This window comes from Aquarana catesbeiana, linkage group LG12 (assembly GCF_042186555.1).
Source record: "Aquarana catesbeiana isolate 2022-GZ linkage group LG12, ASM4218655v1, whole genome shotgun sequence".
Lineage (NCBI taxonomy): Eukaryota > Metazoa > Chordata > Amphibia > Anura > Ranidae > Aquarana > Aquarana catesbeiana.
In genome coordinates, this window is record NC_133335.1 from 220,601,201 (window position 1) to 220,621,945 (window position 20,745).

Consider the following 20,745-nt stretch of genomic DNA (forward strand, 5'->3'; position numbering starts at 1 on the left):
TGTTTTTTTTTTGTTTTTAACCTGGTGATCCTGCCAGAAACACACTTACTGATCTAGGGCGACAACGCTCAGTAACTGTACTGTATCTATGAATATGCAGAACAGGACTACAGTCACTTCCCTCCTTCCCTCCTTTCCTTTACGTCATAACCTTGGGAAGTGGTCTACAAACTGCGGCCCTTTGCTTGCTTTTTTTCTGGCCCTTGGGGCATTATTCCCCCCACTGTCGGCAACAGTAGGGCATAGTTCCTCCCACTGCCGCCCCCCGACGACGGGGCACTATTCCTCCCACTGACCCCCCCCGATGACGGGGCACTATTCCTCCCACTGACCCCTCCCGACGACGGGGCACTATTCCTCCCACTGACACCCCCCCCCATGACGGGGCACTATTCCTCCCACTGACCCCCCCCCCCCCCCCGATGACGGGGCACTATTCCTCCCTCCCACTGACCCCCCAATGACGGGGCACTATTCCTCCCTCCCTCCCACTGACCCCCAACGACGGGGCACTATTTCTCCCTCCCACTGACTCCCCAACGACGGGACACTATTTCTCCCTCCCACTGACTCCCCAACGACGGGACACTATTCCTCCCTCCCACTGACTCCCCAACGACGGGGCACTATTCCTCCCTCCCACTGAATCCCCAACGACGGGGCACTATTCCTCCCTCCCACTGACTCCCCAACGACGGGGCACTATTCCTCCCTCCCACTGACCCCCCTCCCCAACGATGGGGCACTATTCCTCCCACTGACCCCTCCCCCAACGACGGGGCACTATTCCTCCCTCCCCCTGCCCCCCCAATGACGGGGCACTATTCCTCCCTCCCACTGCCCCCCAACGACGGGGCACTATTAATATAACAATCATGGGGCTTTGTTTAATCCCACTGATGCCAGGACATTTTCTTACATTGGCCACAGTTCGGCCCCCCTTAAGTTTGAAGGACAGTAAACTGGCCCTTTGTTTAGAAAGTTTGGAGACCCCTGACCTAGGGGATGGGGTTCTGTAGTCCTGCTTTTTTCTTTTTTTCAGACTAAGTACATTTTCAGCATGTACAGAATATACCTGTTGACATTACCAAAATTGTCACTTCTTGTTTGCTGAAAGACAACCTAAAGCACTTTTATGTTGTGTATATTTACTAGTCCCAATAATTCCACATGTAATGGCGATGAATAAAGGCAAACATGCTTGAAGTCCAGCTTGTGTCACAGCAACAGCTCCCACCATAGATACAATGACATTTAGGGCATCCCCATACACTGGAGGGATTTCCTCTCGCTTCCTGTTATGGGGCAGGAAGTTAAGGGAAGTGCAGAGATGGGCAAAAAATTTTACAGGGGTTATAAGCTTCCCTTAGTCTGTCCAAATGCCTGCCTAGCCTACAGTTTGTTATGCATTGTAACAGTTGTAGCTTCAGGGGGAGGGACTACAGATACCATTATGTGTCAATGACTTTAACTCCTCCCCTTCTTTCAATTACTAATGGTGGCCGATCTTGCTTTGTATGTGTTTGCATTGCTTTTAAAACAAATTTTTGTCTTGTAGGTATTGGAATGGAGTCGTTCCGGAGAGGTGCAAGCAGCAGTTTAAGGAAGAAGAATGGAACTGCTTCTTTGGCTATAAGATCTACCCGACCCTAAGAAGTACGTAATGCTGAATGATGAGAAATCTATTTTAAAGGGTCAGTCCATCTTTAACTAATATTTCAGTGTAGTATTGTAATCTGGAGAGAGAATGGAAAATAATCTATTCTATTCTATTTTATTCTTTTTGGAAATTGGAAAGCTATTCAAAAACTTTTAGAATTCAAACTTTTAAAAAATTGATTTGAAAACGAATTTAACAAAACTAATTTATGTAAATAACGAATCAAAACAAATCTTTTCGTTCTGCACATGTCTACTTTCTGCTGTTTCTTAAGGGACTTTATTGGTGAGACCCATGCCCATGGTATAGATCGGGGGGGGGGGGGGGGACTCTATTGGTGAGACCCAGTGGCGTCGCTAGGGGGTGGCTTTTGGGGCTATAGCCCCGAAACTGGGGCCCATAGCCCCGAGTCTCTGCAGGTGTCCCCAAGGGGAGGGGAGGCTCTCTGGGGACCCTGATGTAAGTGGAGGGGCTCTTTGGGGACCCTGATGCAAGGGGGAGGCTCTCTGGGGACCCTGATTTTAAGGGGGAGGCTCTCTGGGCACCCTAATGTAAGGGGGGCTCTCTGGGGACCCTGATGCAAGGGGGAGGCTCTCTGGGGACTCTGATGTAAGGAGGAGGCTCTGGGGACCCTAATGTAAGGGGGGCTCTCTGGGGATATACACACACACACACACGTATATTACTGTATATACATGTGTATGCCCGCCCAAGCGCATGACTTTCTTTACTAGGCTGCTATGGGCTCTAGCCCCAGATCTTTTGTAGACCTAGCAACGCCCCTGGTGAGACCCATGGTATAAATCAGGGGGTCTCCAAACTTCAGGCCAGATCCAGCCTGCTACAAGATTTTACCTTGCCCGCAGCCACTTTTCCTGTGTGTTATGGGGGGCTTCAATGTGAAAGCAGGACTATGATTTGAGGCTGCTCTGTTGGGGGGGGGGGGGCTTCTGATTGGAATCTTGGAGCATGTTTATTGGTTCACTTATAAGGGCCGGTGCGCGTTCCTATTCGATTCCTGTGTGTTCCCCTGCAGTGCAATTTTGCAGCTCATTCAATCGAATGGGCTGCAGATTGCACCAGAACGTACAGAAAGTAGTGCATGCATTACTTTTGAAAAAAATGCCACACCAAGTCGTGTGGCACTGATGTACCATGTGATCTGGTGCCCGCAAATGCACGTGTTTTATCGGCATTTGGGGTGCTGTTATTGAAACGGCATCTGCAGCAGATCGCAACAGAATAAACAGTTCACCCTCTGTCAACTTTTCATGTCTGTGTCCCCGTTGGGGAGATTCGTCCTACAGACCTTTTGTCACCAAAACAAAAAGTGAAGGAAAATTCAAAATCTTAGCATTGCCATTAAGGGTAAACTATCCATTTGGGGTATTTGGATGCCAACTGTCACTTTACTTTCGGGAGATTTCCTTTAATTTCCTGTTGCTTCCCCAGAAGGGGGAAGAGAAGCCTTTCAGTTAGGGCACAAAATAAACAATAGGGGTTTTAGCGCTTCCATACTCTATCAAAAAAAAAAAAATTTTAAAATTGCCTTTTGAATAGAATTAATGCAAAACTTTACCCATAAAAACTTAATAAAAAAATAACATTCTTTAGCAAGGAACATACATTCCACATTAATAATTATGCTACCAAAATTAGCGTGTGCTATAAATTGCCTCCAGCGTTGCTCCTGTTTCTTCTTGCTGGAGGCGGCCATTTTGCTGAAGCCCCAGAGCAGCAGTAAATCTTTAGGCTGTCAGCAGATCAGCCTCTATATTTTCGGCACTGTGCCAAAAAATGGAGGGCAACTGAGCACGTGCAGAGCAGGGTGAGACCGTGTATTAGTGGATTTTAAACGGTGTAGGCATTTTTTATTTTTAAAGTTTTTACATAGCTGCCGGTAAAAGGGTCCAGTCTGAGGTCATCCAGCAGGACTTTTCTGACTATAGTTCCACTTTAAGTTCTACTAATAGACCACAGGTATTAGCCAGTTTGCCTATTAAGGGTGAAAAAAATATTGTAGCCAGCGTTTTGCGGATGGGTTAGGTCAGGTTGTTGGGTCTTGTGGTTATTCATGTAGTCGTTTTTTTGGTCTTTGATTTCTTAGTGAGTGATTGGCGGGGGAGGGGCCTGATTGATTGGGTGCCTGTGGTTGGCAGACTTGAGCTGGGCTACAGATGCACATTCAGGTTGAGACGGAGCAGCAATTATATGGGGTCCAGCTGCTGGACATCTGTACCAAAGTCATGTGTGATGTCTATTTTTGTCTGTCTTTGAACTCTGGTGCTGTTAAATATATCTCTTTTATGTGACAAGGAGGAAGGCGCTCACGTGTTTATTACCTACATATAAAAGTGTTTTTTAAAATAGAACAGATACGAGGTGCCCATCCAGATCCTATTAGTCTATTTGAAGAATACAAAAAAAATGATTGGGTTGCTCAATTCCTAACAAGCAAAAGATGCTCCTGGGAGGGGCAATTTCACTAAGAAATCGGACAAATTTCCCAAAATTCAGCCTTGCTTAGTATCAGGAAGGAGAATGCCAAATGATGTGCCCATGCATTACTCCAATATACCAGTGCCCCCCAACCCAACCCCCCCCCCCCCCCCCCCCTTCCCAGCACATGTCCCATCCCTCCATTTTTTTTTTTTTTTTTTTCTTGTAAGGAAAAACTTTATTACTCTCATGTGACATCATCACCAGGCTTGTAAAATTTTTGTACTGGGGTTTAGTTCCTAATGATGTAGGTAAACCCCCAGAACTACTTCTCGCAAGAGCCCTTTTTCTACGTGCAAGCTGTGGGCAATCTTGGGAATCAAAGCAGTAGAGAGCAGAACCCCCAGAACTACATCTCCCAAAAGCCTTTTTTGTGCACACAAGCTGTGGGCAAACATGGGAATCAAAGCATTAGAGAGCAGAACCCCCAGAGCTACATCTCCCAAAAGCCCTTTTTCTACGTGCAAGCTGTGGGCAAACATGGGAATCAAAGCATTGGAGAGCAGAACCCCCAGAACTTCATCTCCCAAAAACCCTTTTTCTACACACAAGCCGTCCAGCCTGAGCTCGTTTGGCTGGGCTTCTCCTATGGATAACAGGCGTGCAATTTGTTTTTGTACTCCTGTGACCCATTTTCAGCAGAGCGGGCTGAAGTCCGCTCTCTGCTGACTTCACAGATTTCAGTCCAGGCACCGCGTTATCCCGACAAAGTCTGGATCCACCAGGTGCTTGGACTGACACCAGTCTCGGGCTCTCAGCGAGCCGCTGAGAGCCTGAGACAGTCGCTCCCCACCCCTCCACAGCTCAGCGCTCAAGTGAGTGAGGCGGAAGCAGAGCGGAGAGCTGTGACTGACCGTCTGCAGCTCTCTGCTCGGGGATCTCCAAAAACCAAATGATCGGCGGTGTTTGATCGCTCGGTTCTCAATGCAGAGGCTTCGGGGACAGATGCAGCATCGGACCGATGTTGCATTCACCGAGGTAAGTATGATTCACAAAAAAAAAAATTTCAAATCCCATACTTCCCAACTAAACAAACATTACCCAGTAAACTATTTTGGTAAAATTTTTAACCCATCACTTGCAGTTTACAACTTTAAATTCTGCTGGCACTTGCACTTAGTGCTGCTTCTCGGAATCTCCGATCTTCACAGGAAAGTGGACAGTGCAGTCTGTTAGCTTGGAGAAGAGAGGGGAAGGTGGGAGGTGGAGGGAAGAACAGGAGTGTGCCTTGACATCCTAGGCTACAGGGTTGTGTGTTTCTATTGAAGAAAAACAGTGTAAGGAGACGCAGTGCTATTCCCTGCATGCAAGGGTGTCTCCATAGGATTCTGCAAGAGAAAAATTGCTCTGAAACAGGAAACCAGGATGCAGTCATGGCACCAACTTGAACTGGAACATAGACCAGGATTAAAAGATAAAAGCTGCAAGCTAGGTTAAAAAAATCAGCTGCTGAAAGTGCATAAAAGAACTGAAGGTTTAATACTTGTGTCAGCATGTAACTCCCGCTATAGTGGCTGGGAGTTTCCTTACCTTATTAGCTGGCTGCTGGCTTTCTTGTAGAAGTGATTACAACCCGCCTTATTTCTACGCTGCTGAGAAGCACTTCTACATTGCTGTAAAGTTGTTCCTAGATTGTTCCAAGCAGATGTGCACCTGGAAGCTTTGAGTGCCTCCTGGTTCAGAGCCGTTCCTTCCAGGTTGATGAACCTAGAGCAAGGATGGCGAACCTTGGCATCCCACATGTTTTGGAACTACATTTCCCATGATGCTCATGCACTCTGCAGTTTAGTTGAGCATCATGGAAAATATAGTTCCAAACCATCTGGGGTGCCAAGCAGTGTTAATTTTAGTCTTAGGTCTAAAATGGCATTTTAGTTTTAGTCCCATTTTAGTCTTCTGCAATTGTTTTTAGTTTTTGGCGTATTTAGTCGACTAAATCCCCAGTACATTTTAGTCGACTAAAATTTCCTACGTTTTAGTCGACTAAAATCTCCAGTACATTTCAGTAATTGCAATTTAGTTTTAGTCAGTCTTTTTTGACTAAAATGGCTTTTAGTTGTATTTTAGTCATCTCACTTGTTTTTCGTTTTAGTTGTATTTTTAGTAGACTAAAATGTTTTAGTCGACTAAATTAACACTGGTGCCAAGGTTCGCCATTACTGACCTAGAGGCACTCCGTTCAAACCCAGACGGCTCTGGTTTGGGAACAAACTGATCAAGCGTGGTCTGTCTGTAGTACTCAGTCAGCTTCAATGGTGAGTGCGGAGATGTAATCAATTAATATGGCTATCCCATGCCCATAAAAATCTTTATTTTAATTATAATGTAATAAAAAACCTTTTTGAAACCTTATTGCCCATTGATAAGCAATATTTTTTTTTTTTTTTTATTTGTATAGCCTAAAAAAAAAAAAAATTCCCCTTTTTAAAGGGTCAGTCCACTGATATTTTTATGTTTGGTGGGTGCCAAACTCTAAATATAACTCTAAATCTGCTAAATCTCTCCGGGACCCTATTGATCAGATCTGTGCACTTTCTAGATCCCATTATGAGGTATTTCCACCATTCCTGCTTTTTGGTTGTTGGGTTTTGTTTTTTTGTTTTTCTTTTTCTTCCTTCGAATGGGGACACTTCTTGTGACATTAGTCTTAAGAGGGGATTTATCTCACTTCCTGTTCACTCTACAGGTCGGAAAGTAAAGCTAAACCTCCCCTATCCTTTACAGTCAAGGAAGCTGCCATCTTAGTGTTTCTAAAGGCTGAAGGTTTTTTTTTTTTTTTCTGTATAACGTAAAAAAAACTTCTGTATACTTATGTAAGCCCGATCTCATGCTCTGTGCTCTATCACTCCTCACTGGACATAGAGGCAGCAGCAGGAGCCATTGGCTCCTGCTGCTGTCAATCACAGCCTGTGAGGAGAGAGTGGGGAAGAGAAGGAGACCTATACCATGTCAGATACAGAGTATGGTAGTCCCATCCCTGTTGCACTTAAACAAAAAGAAATACCCCCTAAATGGGACTTTGAAAGACCACCAACACTGGTATAAAAATGAATGACTTTAATAATACCACATAATTCAATACAAATGGGTAAAAAGACATATAGCGTCTGTACAATACATACATAAAACACAAAAACAAAACACAAAGAAGATCATAGTAGTATACAAAGAAACATCAGTACTCTCCAATGGGTATTGTACCCTGATACCCAACGCGTTTCCAGTCTTTAATAAACACCTTCATCAGGGGTAGAGAGTGAAGTATACACAAATGTTAATTCAATTTGAATGATTCCATGTTCAAAACAGGAGGCAGCTGTTTCAATAACCACAAAGGCGGACGCCAGACCAGGATAGCTGGATGCATAAAATATAATACGTTTCCAAAGTGTGTGTAGCAGTAAGTGTGCTTGGCAGCGATCAGACTCCACCCGTGGACGGTAGCAGCATATATATATATATTTTACTGTAGCTAGATATATCTTTTAAAATCACTTTTAAGCTGACATACATTTACTGAATTTCGCTGGTAATTTTTCATTTTAATAACATTTGTTCAACTTTCAAATGGTTACTGAGGTCTAATCGATGTTCGTTTTTGACGAGAAAATTTGAAGGAGAAGGCTAGAAAAATCTTCTTGAACAAGTTTCTAGCAGTGTATGTGGTTTTGATTTGGGGAAAGTCCATTCATTAGAAAATTGATTGGTAAAAGAAAACTAAATGTTTTAAGTACTTATGAAAATTCTTCGTACATTCCATGATCCGATGAAGGTCATTCAAATGGATGTTCAATATAAAAACCTACTAGTGTATGACACCAGCCATTTGATGGCTTGACTGTTGAGTTGAGAGTACGGGCAACAGTGACAGATATTCATGGTATGCCTTGAGTGGTAACTGTTTTGGGAATCTGTTCAATCAATGGGTTTTGTTCCACTTTAATGAGACATTGAAGGCAAAAAAAACCCCCAAAAAACCTGACAGCAGTTTTGACCCTCTTCTACGCTATCAAAAAATTAAAAAAATTGTCCTTTAGATAGACTTTAAAAGCACGCTCAACTGGCGTTTCTATCAGCTATTATCTACGGAGAACACTCATCTCATTCCACTTTTTCTCCATTGCAGGTCCAGTGTTTGTGGTCCAGTGGTTGTTTGATGAGGCTCAGCTGACGGTGGACAATGTCCACCTGAGTGGGCAGCCAGTGCAAGAGAACCAATGGAATTATATCCAAAATTTGGGTCGGGAGCTGAGGAACACTCTGAAGGATGTTGGGTATGTACTGAGCTGCTTATCTCCTGCAAGGGATGCAATTCTAGATTGAATGTTCTCTCTGACTCGTGACTTTTATCTCTTTATCAATAGGGCGAGCTTCGCTCCGGCATGTCTGGCTCATGAGATTATTACACGGAGGTGAGTGTCAAACCTCCATTTTATATATTTTGATGGAAGAACTCTACTAGGCAGTATATTTTATCCACCAAAAGTAGTCTCCAAACTTTTCAGTACGATGGGCCACATTGTATAATGCACAAATATTAGTGGGATATAAAAAAAAATCAGTTTTTTTTTTTTATTTTAATTTTTTTTTTTTTTTTTTGTAATCCGAATGTTTCAGAACAAAAGAGGAAGAACTAGTAAAACATCAGTGTCCCCATCAGAGTCCCTCCTAGAGCAGGGGTCTCCAAACTTTATAAACCAAGGGCCAGTTTACTGTCCTTCAGACTTTAGGGGGGCTGGACTGTGGCCATTGGGAGTAGACTTTAGTGGGAAAAAAAATAATAATGACCCATCATTGTAATTGTGCCCTATCATTGGTGTCAGTGGGAGAAAGTGTGCCCCATTATTGATGTCATTGAGCCCCATTGCTGGTGTCATTGAGAGAAATTGTGCCCCATCATTGCTGTCATTTGGAGGAATTGTGCCCCAATTTTAGTGTCATTGGGAGGAATTGTGCCCGTTCATTATTGTCAGTGGGGGGGAATTATGCTCCATTGTTGGTATCAAATATGAAATGGTGCCCCAAAGGCCGGATAAAACCAAGCAAAGAGTCCCTCTTTACACTAGTGTATTCACCAGTCCCCCCTTTCCCAATACATCAGGGTCCCCATCGGAGTACCATCTATACAACAGGGTCCCTATTAGAGTCCATCCCTACTAGTCTATTCATCAGACCCCCCCTTCCCAATACATTGGGGTCCCCATCAGAATCCCATCTATAGATCAAGGTTCCTATCAGAGTCCCCCCTTATACTAGTCTATCAAAGCCCCCCTTCTCAATACATTAGGGTTCTCATCAGTAGTCCTATCTATACGTCAGGGTTTCTGTCTGAGTCCCCCCCCCCTTACACTAGTCTATCCATCCCCCCTCTCCAATATTTCAGGGTCCCCATCAGAGTTCCTTACTACACCTCATCGTCCCCATCAGACCTGCTCTGGAGATTGTGGAATGGAGGTGAGAAGAGAAAAACTGATCTTGTTGGGCTGGGAGTTGCCTCCCAGGCAATAGTTTGGAGACCCCTGATCAAAAACATATCTATATTTAAACCCAAAAATGTAATACTTTTTGTTTGTTTATTTTTACATTTTTTTTACAGTTCTTAGACGTGATCGCTGCATTTTTCTTTTTTTTTTCCTCCCTTTATTTCCACCTGATGTTTCTACCAGTGACCCTCATAGGGTGACAAAGCTCACCTTCTGTATCATGACAACAGAAACCCTTCTCTAGGAAATGAAGTGTGTGTATTTTTTCTATCTATAGAAGAGATATACCAAAATACTTCTGATGGTATGTTTATTGGTCCAAAATGGAGCAAATAAGAGAAGTTGATTCTCAGGGTGTATATACACTTATTTAAAAAAAAAAATATGTTAACCTCTTTGTGACCAGAGCCCATTGACCTACCTCCCCTGAGATCTGAGATTTAGATTTAGTCTCCTCCTACAGAAGAAGTATTGCAGATAATACTCCTGATCCTATAATGCATATTGTGTGTGTGTGTGTGTGTGTGTGTATATATATATATATATATATATATATATATATATATATATATATATATGTGTGTGTGTATATATATATATATATATATATATATATATATGCCAAAAACTATTTTTGTACACGTGAACAATACAAGCAAGTCCCACCCCATCTCTCACCCCCATGTTGTCACTAAACATCTGACGCTGAGACTTGTAGGTCTGGCTGTAGTACAGATATCAGGAGGTCGCCGGCACCACTTCCACTCATAAAAAGCTCTGTTTTGTTTTCACTAAATTCAAGGCATTCGCTAAATAGAAGAGGTGCAAATGAAGGTCACAATCTCCCCTCTTCCCACCATTCATTCTTTTCACTGAATGCAAGGCGTTTTATGATTGGAGGAGGTGCACATGAATGTCACAATCTCCCCTCCAATCACAGAACACCTTGATTCAGTGACAAGAATGTGAAGCTTTTTATAAAGGGTTGGCGCTGCTGAACAAGCAACCTTCTGTGATTTATCTGTACTACAAGTCTCAGCATGGATGTTCGGCACTCATAAGGGAGTGTGAGCTGAATAAGCGTTATAACAAATGCTGCAGCAGCCAGAGATGGGGCACACTTCATTGGAGGCAACTTATTTTTTACTGTGCAAATATTCAATAATAATTTTTGGCCATACTTCCACTTTTAAATCGAATAGCTAAGAGGTGCGGGAACACATCCATTCCCGCAGTTCTGTGATGACGTATGGGGAATGTGGCAGGAACTGCGAGTGGGGGAGGAAGCAGGACTTGAAATGAGATGACTGTATTCCGGGAAACCAAACAGGAGCATTCCACACAGGGCTTGTGAAGGTTCCACACCATGCCTGGACCCATTGTCTTACTGCCCTTCCCACAGTTCAATTGCACACCTGCCCCCCCCTCCCCCATATGACTCTCTTGCTTTGTTATAGGATATAACTGTCCTCCTTATCCATACAATCCCCCCCATGCTGTGCATACACGGGGTTAACAATGACAGTTAGGTTCTAGTTTGGGAAATGATGGGCCAAGAATTTCCCAAAACAAAGCAGAGAATGACAACTGAAGAAAAGTGACCTCCAGTATATTGGCCAGCAGCGTCAGACTCAATACCTCCAGCTGTAACCATGCTGCTGTTTTATTTAATGGTTGGATGTAAAAGCTCCTATTATAAAACAAGTGCAGTATTGTACATGGCCAGAGAAAAGATCAGAGATTACCACAAGGTACTCCTTTCCTCTTTTCTTTTTCTCTAAAGCTGAAGTTTAGGTGTTACAATCTTACATGGTTCCATTGGACCAGCTTGGACCAGTGTAGGTATGTATGTGCCATACCTGGAAGATCCCCCTGGAAGCTGGAAATCTCTGTGATAGAAACTGCCGCTGACCTTGTGACGCCACCGCCTCATCCAACCAGAGAACGTGATGCATTAAATGAGAAAATGCAAAGTGTTCTCTGGTTGAACATGGCGGCTGCTCAACATGAGACCCGGAAACCAGTGGAGATCCCCGTTTTTAGGTCTGGTTCATATTAGTGCGACATACGTCCCGACTTTGGGAGCTCATGACGTGTACAAGTCAGTGGTTCCCTTATGACAGCCGTCTTAACTGGTCCGACTTCAGAAAAGGTTCCTGCACTACTTTGGTTCTACCTCAGCCCATTCAATATCATTTGAAGTCGGATCCTCGTCCTAACCATCCTACTTGTGACATCCGACATGGTGATTACAGCAGCAGGAAAAGGAATTTGTCACACTGGGATTTTTTTTGGTATGTCAAAGGACGAGTCGGACTATCTCAAAGTCGGAGAAAAATCATCTCCTGTTCATTCAAGTGGGATGGAAGTAGGAGAGATGTCACAGGGCAAAGTAGGATGACAGTCGTATAACAGTCATGTTGTACCAGTGTGAACCCAGCCTCATGGGAGTGCACCGCTCCAAAGTGATCACCTCTCCTAAGAACAGCTGTCTCCGCAATCAGGCAGGGTGCTGGCTCTGTTTGCAACAGAGATAATGGAAAGCTAGAACACTGGATAGCCGCAATCCAAAAAAGTTCACCTTTATTAAAAAATGAATATAAAAGCATCACAGGGCAATACAGACTAACTGCACAGCTACTGACGCGTTTCACACCAGATATGGTGCTTAGTCATAGTGAATAAGCGCCATATCTGGTGTGAAATGCGTCAGCAGCTGTGCAGTTAGTCTGTATTACCCTGTGATGCTTTGATATTCATCTTTTTAATAAAGGTGAACTTTTTTGGAGTGCGGCTATTCGGCGTTCTATTTTTCCTTCATGCATACACTATATTACCAAAAGTATTGGGACACCTGCCTTTTACACGCATATGAACTTTAATGGCACCCCAGTCTTAGTCCGTAGGGTTCAATTTTGAGGTGGTCCACCCTTTGCAGCTATAACAGCTTCAACTCTTCTGGGAAGGCTGTCGACAAGGTTTAGGAGTGTGTCTATGGGAATGTTTGACCATTCTTCCAGAAGAGCATTTGTGAGGTCAGGCAATGATGTTGGACAAGAAGGCCTGGCTCGCAGTCTCCGCTCTAATTCATCCCAAAGGTGTTTTATCAGGTTGAGGTCAGGACTCTGTGCAGGCCAGTCAACTTCCTCCACCCCTAACTTGCTCCTCCATGTCTTTATGGACCTTGCTTTGTGCACTGGTCCAAATCATTTGGTGGAGGGGGGATTATGGTGTGGGGTTGTTTTTCAGGGGTTGGGTTTGGCCCCTTAGTGAACTCTTAAGGCGTCAGCATACCAAGACATTTTGGACAATTTCTTGCTCCCAACTTTGTGGGAACAGTTTGGGGACGGCCCTTTCCTGTTCCAACATGACTGTGCACAAAGCAAGGCCCCCCCCCCCCCACACCCATTTTTAACTTTTTTTTTTTTCTTCTTTTATTTTACCCCCGCTTACGGGTGGTCCGTTGTGCACATTTCAGATACTCGCCCACTCAGATGATCCAGCTTTGGCCTGCTGAGATCCTCTTGTCTTCTGCCAGTGCATGTTTAATGCCATCAAGAGGTCCCCTGGCTCTTCCAGGTTCGGCCAGCGCACCTCCTGATGATGCGGTTCTAGGCACGCCCCCCTCCTTTCTGAATGAAGGGCTATGCCTCCTGGGATAAGTGACTTGCATATCCCAGGAGGCAGAGCGAGCATTGTGCACGTCATTCGTCTAGGCAAGGCAAGTGATGTTGATTTTGTGGGGGGGGGGGGGGGACATTTGTCACTAAAAGTAGATTTAAAAAAAAAAAAAGACCTGTAGCAGAGGGGTAGATTGGAGGGAAATCTGTTCAGAGGATGAACATCCACTTTAAGTATTGCAGACTCTGTTCTTTGGGGGGAGGGAGGGTCTTCTGTTAGAGCAATTTTTTATTTTTTCTGTTGAAGCCCAACTCAAAGTATTTTAGGTGGACTGATATTGGTAAATGCTATATAAGGGAGAAAGAAATGAGCCATTCTCTACAAAGAAGTAAAAATGAATACTCGCATGGCCTGCTGCTTTTGCCACTGACTTGCTGCTACTTTGATGATCCATTGTTTACTGATGAATGTTAAGAATCCGTAGAACCCTTGGTGGTCCTATGCTCACCCCTCTTTGCCCCCAGCCAGCTTGGGTATTCCGGACCGCACTAGTATAGCGTCTAAGCCTACATCTCCTTTTTTCTATTCTTGTCTTGACCATCTCCTTCTCTCCCCCTGCCCAGTTTTGCATTTCTTCTCTTCCTTCTATATCCTATTCGGTTCTCACCTTTACTCCTATTTCACCCTACCTCACCCTCTGCTTCCCTATCCCTCCCTATTCCACACCCCACCCCCCCTCATGTTTACTATGACCCTAAGAACACCATCCCTACAGTCAAGCACGGAGGTGGAAACATTATGCTTTGGGGCTGTTTCTCTGCCAAAGGTACAGGCTGACTTTGCCGTATTGAGGGGCCAATGGACAGGGCCATGTATTGTACAATCTTGGATAAGAACCTTCTTCCCTCGGCCAGAACGCTGAAGATGGGTCGTGGATGGGTCTTCCAGCATGACCATGACCCAAAATATACCCCCAAGGCAACAAAGATCTGTAAAGAAGAGTGGACCAAAATCCCTCCTGAGATGTGTGGAAACCTGGTAATCAACTACAAGAAACGTCTTACCTCTGTGCTCGCCAACAAGGGTTTCTCCACCAAGTACTAAGTCATGTTTTGCTCGGGGATCAAATACTTATTTTACTCACTGAACCGCAACTTAATTTATAGTATTTGTTTCATGTGGGTTTTTTTTCTGGATTTTTGGTTGATATTCTGTCTCTATCATTTAAAATACATCTATGATAAAAATTATAGACCCTTCATTTCTTTGTCAGTGGGCAAACTTACAAAATCTGCAGAGGATCAAATAATTTTCCCCACTGCTTTTAAACCATTGGAAATGTGTTTTGTTTGTGTTCACGAGTCATTTGATGTTTTGTTCCCCTGCGCGGGACCTTTCTGCCTTTTTTTTTTTTTTTTTTTTTTTTTTCTCCTCAAGCCTGTAATTTGGCTTTGTTTAACTCGACTATTGTACCAGAATGTTAAGAATCCAACACTTCCAGGAGCATTGGATGTTGGTATTCCCTTCCCTTTGCCCTGTGTGGTTTTCTCTGCCACAGGACACAGGGGCCAATGGAAGGAACCAAAGAGTGCAACGGGGGGACCAGGCAACCAGCATAAATATAAGTGGTACCAGAAAATGAAGATCCTTCAACAAACTTCCATCTGCAACAAAGTAGAGTAGTAGTAGTGGTGTAGGACAGGCGTGTATTCATTGTTTTCTTTGCTTGTTACATTTTTCTTTAAATAGCAACAGAGTTTCTTATAAAAAAAAACAAAAAACTGTAAATTGGCATTATTCCACTTGTAATTACTATAATCAGCATATTCTATTATCAGTAATTCATAGGCCAGCAGATGGTGGTGCTGTGTAGTACAACACACTGCCAAGTAATCCCTAGAGTAGACCTTGCTATTTCAACACATGATAGCGCCTAGTCCGTTTATTGTTGGAGGACAGCGCCCTCTGCTGGTTATTGGGAAAAAAATTTCCGGAATCCAGTTCCGCCTTGTTCAAATTATAGCAATGTTGGTCCACCTAATGCAAACCAAATTATGTAAGCCGCTGAATGTCCTTTTGATACTTGAGGTATTAGGACGTATATATGTGCACTTGCAAAAACTAGTACTGTTGAATATACAGTGGGGAAAATATTTGTTTGATCCCCTCCAGATTTTGTAAGTTTGCCCACTTACAAAGAAATGAAGGGTCTATAATTTTTATCAAGGGTGTATTTTGAATGATAGAGACAGAATATCGACCAAAAATCCATAAAAACACACGATACAAATGTTATAAATTGAGTTGCAGTTCAGTGAGTAAAATATGTATTTGATCCCCAAGTAACCAACAATAATTCTGGCTTCCACAGACTGGCTACATTATGTGCTCATGTGGTACACAGATTAGTCCTGTCAATGTAAGAAGGTACTCCTAACAACAATTTGTTACGTGTATAAAAGACACCTGTCCACAGAATCTTTCTTTCAAAATTAACCATCATGGGCAAGAGCTGTCAAAAGGACGTCAGGAACAAGATTGTAGACCTGCACAAGGCTGGAATGGGTTACAAGACAATCAGCAAGAAGCTTGGTGAGAAAGAGACAACTGTTGGTGCAAATATTTCCTAAAATCGAAGAAATATAAAATAACCATCAATTGTCCTCGGTCTGGAGCTTCATGTAAGCTTTCGCCTCATGGGGGAAGGATGAACATGGGAAAAGTGAGGGATTAGCCCAGAACTACACAGGAGGAGCTTGTGAATGATCTCAAGGTAGTTGGGACCACAGTCACCAAACAAACCATTGGTAACACAATATGCCACCATGGATTGAAATCCTGCAGCACCCGCAAGGTCCCCTTCCTCAAGAAGGCACATGTACAGGCCCGTCTGAAGTCTGCCAATGAACATCTTAATGATTCAGAGAAGGATTGAGAGAAAGTTCTGTGGTCAGATGAGACCAACATTGAGCTCTTTGGCATTAACTCGACTCGCTGTGTTTGGAGGAAGAAAAATGCTGACTATGACCCTAAGAACACCATCCCTACAGTCAAGCATGGAGGTGGAAACATTATGCTTTGGGGCGGTTTCTCTGCTAAGGGTACAGGCCAACTTTGCTGTATTGAGGGGCCAATGGACAGAGCCATGCATTGTAAAATCTTGGATGAGAACCTTCTTCCTTCAGCCAGAACACTGAAGATGGGTTATGGATGGGTTTTTCAGTATGACAATGACCCAAAGCATACCGCCAAGGCAACAAAAGAGTGGCTTAAAAAGAAGCACATTAAGGTCATTAAGTGGCCTAGCCAGTCTCCAGACCTTAATCCTATAGAAAATTTATGGAGGGAGCTGAAACTTCGAGTTACCATATGACCACTAAGAACCTTTAAGGATTTACAGAAGATCTGTAAAGAAGAGTGGACCAAAATCCCTCCTGAGATATGTGGAAACCTGGTAGTCAACTACAAGAAACGTCTGACCTCTGTGCTTGCCAACAAGGGTTTCTCCAAGTAATAACTCATGTTTTGCTTGGGGATCAAATACTTACTTATTTTACTCGCTGAACTGCAACTCAATTTATAACATTTGTTCTGTTTTATCTTCTGGATTTTAGGTTGATATTCTGGCTCTATCATTTTAAAATACACGTATGATAAAAAATTATAGACCCTTCATTTCTTTGTGTAGCCTCCTGGAGTTTAGGCAGGGATTCTCCTCACAAATTTACTTGCCAGGAGTAGTTATCCTGGTTGATTTATTAGAGATCCATTGATTTCTCCTTAAGTTTGGCCTTGTTGCACTTTTCTCTTCTACCGCTAGGTGGCCGGGTACTTGCTGGTACTAGATATGAGAAGGGCAACCCAAGGTCAGGTTATGGGTATATGGGGTATCTCACCTAATGGGCAGGGGTTTTCTTGAATCCCTTGGCCTGCTGGTAGAGCCTATATATTCAGTTGGAGTCAGGTGATCTAGGTTCTGTGCCACCTGGACAGCTGTCTGCCCAGATGTGTGCCGTGTGACCCGGGCTACTAGGCCGGAGATTGGGCTTATCCCGGGGGCGGCTGGCTGCTAGGCTGTCTGAGGGCCTATCCAGAAGCAAGAGAGCAGTGCAGGGTTGGGATTGCAGCTTGCAGTCCACCCAGAAGTGACTGTTTTGCCAGCCGGAGAACCTGTCAGTGGTCGGAGGTAGAAGGCAAGCCGTCACCACTAATTACCAATTACCTTATTACCAGGGACCACAGTGAGTAACTGAAGCATGTACCGGAGCAGTATTCTCACCGAATGGGCACGGTAGAGAATCGGGGAAACTTCAGGCAGTGATCAAGCCAGGGACCCAGCCAGTGGAGGTGACACTTGCAGAGCAGCCTTGTTTTTCAAGCCAGGGACCGAACAGGCCAGTGGGGTGAAGCTTGAGAAGTATCGGGCGTGCCAAGCTAGGGACCCAGCAGAGAGGCGGGGGTGACGCTTGAGGAGGATACCACCGTGAAGATTGGAGGAGCTCAAGGGATTCAGTGCCAGTGAATCAGAGGGTCTAGTGAGAGGCCGTGTGCTGAAGAACTACAAGGAGAAGTTGTAGTGAAGGTGAAAGAACGGTTACTCTTTGTGTTAGGAACTGTTAAAGACTGTTGCCATGGGAGACAGCATTCCTGCACGTGCAGATGTGGCTTCCTGCTGGAGGCCTTTCCCTGCACGGCTGTCCTCCTGTTAAAGTCTCGGAGTCTACTAATTGAACTTGCAACTACTCAAGGGTGTCCTGGCCCTAACCCTCTTTCCCCAAAAAAAGTTTGTAAGACAAATAAACATCTCTTTTGCATTCAAGTAGTTTCTGGCTCACAATAACTTTATTTACATTGCAACCATTATGCCTCACAACCCACCATATACAGAAGGATGTCAGCTATCTCTGGCCCTGGAGGTTCTCATTAGACTGAAGGAGGCCGGGGACCTTGCTACATTTGTAAGTGGGGGAACTTACAAAATCTGCAGGGAAACAAATAATTTACCCACTGTATATATTACATTTTTTTGTGCAGTTGAAAATTCATGCAGGCTTTTGAAGGGTATATTGCCTTCTTCTAAAATCCTGCTCAGGCCTTTTTCAAAGTACCCAATCGTGTTCTTTGAAAAACATTGACGATAATGTCTATACTTCATTTTCTGAATCTTTTTATGCTGGAGGGGGACCCTTAAAAAAAATGATCTATTGCTTATTGACTAAGTGAGTTGTATATAGAATTAAAAAGTGTAGTATAATGATACTTAAAAAAAATTGCAGGCAAGCAGGGTATTGAAGCAACCATTGGATTTTGGTGGAACTCCAGTTGAGAAACCCTGGTCTGTACTATAGAAGTAATATACATGTTCTCCATGTGCTCTAATTATAGTCATGTATACAGTAGTGACGGATAGTATATCATGGCTGCATATCTTCAAATGTTTTTGCTGGGTGGTTGCAGGGCTTGGCTAACGAAGGATACATAGTTACGTAGGTTAAAAAACACAGATGTCTATAGAGATCCAACTATTTAAAAAATCAATACAATAAAGTACGGTGTCTGAAATACAATTACTAAAACAAATTAGTAGTAATAAAGTTCATAAACTAATTTGCCCTAAAAGGCATATGTAATAGACCGCTTGACAATGTAAGGTCCTGCCACGGTGAGAATTTAGTAAATTGGTGTAAAAAGGACGCAAGATTCTGGAAGGTGCCGTTTGAGAAGCTCTGGCATGTTTATTGTGAATGGAGAAAGCTGTGCTCTGTGTTCTCCAGATTTGATCGGGGCCTGGAGTTTGAAGGTTGCCTTGGGTGGGACAGAACCTTCAATCCTGTGTCCCGGCTTTTCTAGTTTCCTGCAGCCTGTGTAAGTGCACAGGTGGCCAGGATCATAAGCCAGGCTTGAGCGTAGCTCAATAGCTTGCTGCCGTGTGAAGATAGACCCCTGTCAGGAGACCTGGTTGTTCCTATCACAGACTCTATCCTTTGTGGGGGTACTTTTTGCCCAAGGCACAGGGAAGGTCAGGACAGCTTTGCGGGCCCAGGAGGCCGAGAATACTAAGGAGGCTAGCGAGTCCAGGGAGGCTGGAGTAAGTTTGGAAGTCTCTGGTGGAATGAGCAAACCCAGGGGGGCTGGAGAACCCCATTTGGAGGCCAAGAGTGGGTCCGTGCAGCAAGCTACTGCAGCTGAGGCCTTAAGAGCCTGATGGTTTGGTATTTCCCTTTTGTTCTTTGTACTTGCTGGAGAAGAACCCCTGTGTGGGCAATCCATATGTGTTGGACTTTTAATTTGCCTTCCATTAATAAAAGTGGGCTGCTGAGCCCTGACTATAGTTGCTGTAGGAAGTGGACTCACTTGACAACCGCATCTACCACGAGAGCTAAACATCCCCCATCGCAACTGTTTATGGATTTTTTTTGTCTCCTTAACCACTTTAGTACCACACTATAGCCAAAAGACGGCTACAGCGTGGTACTACAGTTCTGGGCGTGCATCCATAGACTTCCTCCCAGAACCCTGCCCCCTGTGTGCCCGTCCTCCTTCGGAGGGGTAAAGGGACAATCACAGCCACCCTGTACCTTGTGATCAGCTGTGTCCAATCACAGCTGATCACTTGTAAACAGACTTGCTGGTTATCGGCAGTCCTTTCCTCACACGCTGTATCTGTGTAAGAAAAGGAGTACCAATAACCGACAATGTTGTCAGCACACTGTTTACACTGATAATTAGGGCACCGATCATCAGTGCAGCCTCATCATCATTTTTTTTTTTTTCACAATTTTCTGTCTTTTCGTTTTGTTTTGCAAAAAGAAAACCCAGTTCAGTTCCCAGGTTACGTTCGCCATAATATAAAATAAATCTAGTAGGGATGGTGGGAAGTGAACCCCTCATGATAGACACAGAAGGTGTGTAGACCCAGGAGCTCTATGCAGAGATCTCACCAATAGAGTCCCAGAGGGATACAGTAGAAGATTCGAGGGGTTAAAAAGAGGACAATTCCTCTGTAGTCGTTAAATGGTAATCTAATAAATTCCTGGAAGAACATAACTTTAAAGTGTATCTAAAGCCAATAATTTTATTTCCCTTTGGGATGGAGGGGTTAAAACTTCTGTCAGCTTTTAGTCACTGTCTGTATCCCATAAGGGGGAAATTCCTTTTACTTGTCCTGGTGACCCATTGTCACTAAGATTGAAAGAACAGGAGAATCTAAAAAATGAGTTGCCAAAACAGGAATAGGGTGCAAGCCTTCCAATTTGGACATCTGTTCTTGTGACCTCTATCTTTAGAGAGGATTTCCTTTCTTGCCAGAGATTTCCTCTTACTAGCTGTTGTGTCTACAGACAAGGAGGCCTGGTCCACACCTATGCATATTCCAGATGCATTTTTCAATACATGTTTTTGATTAATTGAAGTCTATGGAAACAAAAACCAGAAAAAAAAGTCCCTGGCCCTTTCCATAAAATGCACAGATGTGAACTACAT

The 20,745-nt window shown here is 43.8% G+C and overlaps 1 protein-coding gene across 1 annotated transcript in view; it reads left to right on the forward strand.

Moving 5' to 3' along the window:
* NOTUM (notum, palmitoleoyl-protein carboxylesterase) overlaps nt 1-20,745 on the forward strand; it is a gene marked incomplete in the record, with an annotated part of 77,675 nt that overhangs the window by 54,472 nt on the left and 2,458 nt on the right. The window contains 3 exon segments of the mRNA XM_073606712.1: nt 1,559-1,656; nt 8,286-8,433; nt 8,524-8,571. Coding sequence (XP_073462813.1) covers nt 1,559-1,656; nt 8,286-8,433; nt 8,524-8,571 — 294 coding nt within the window.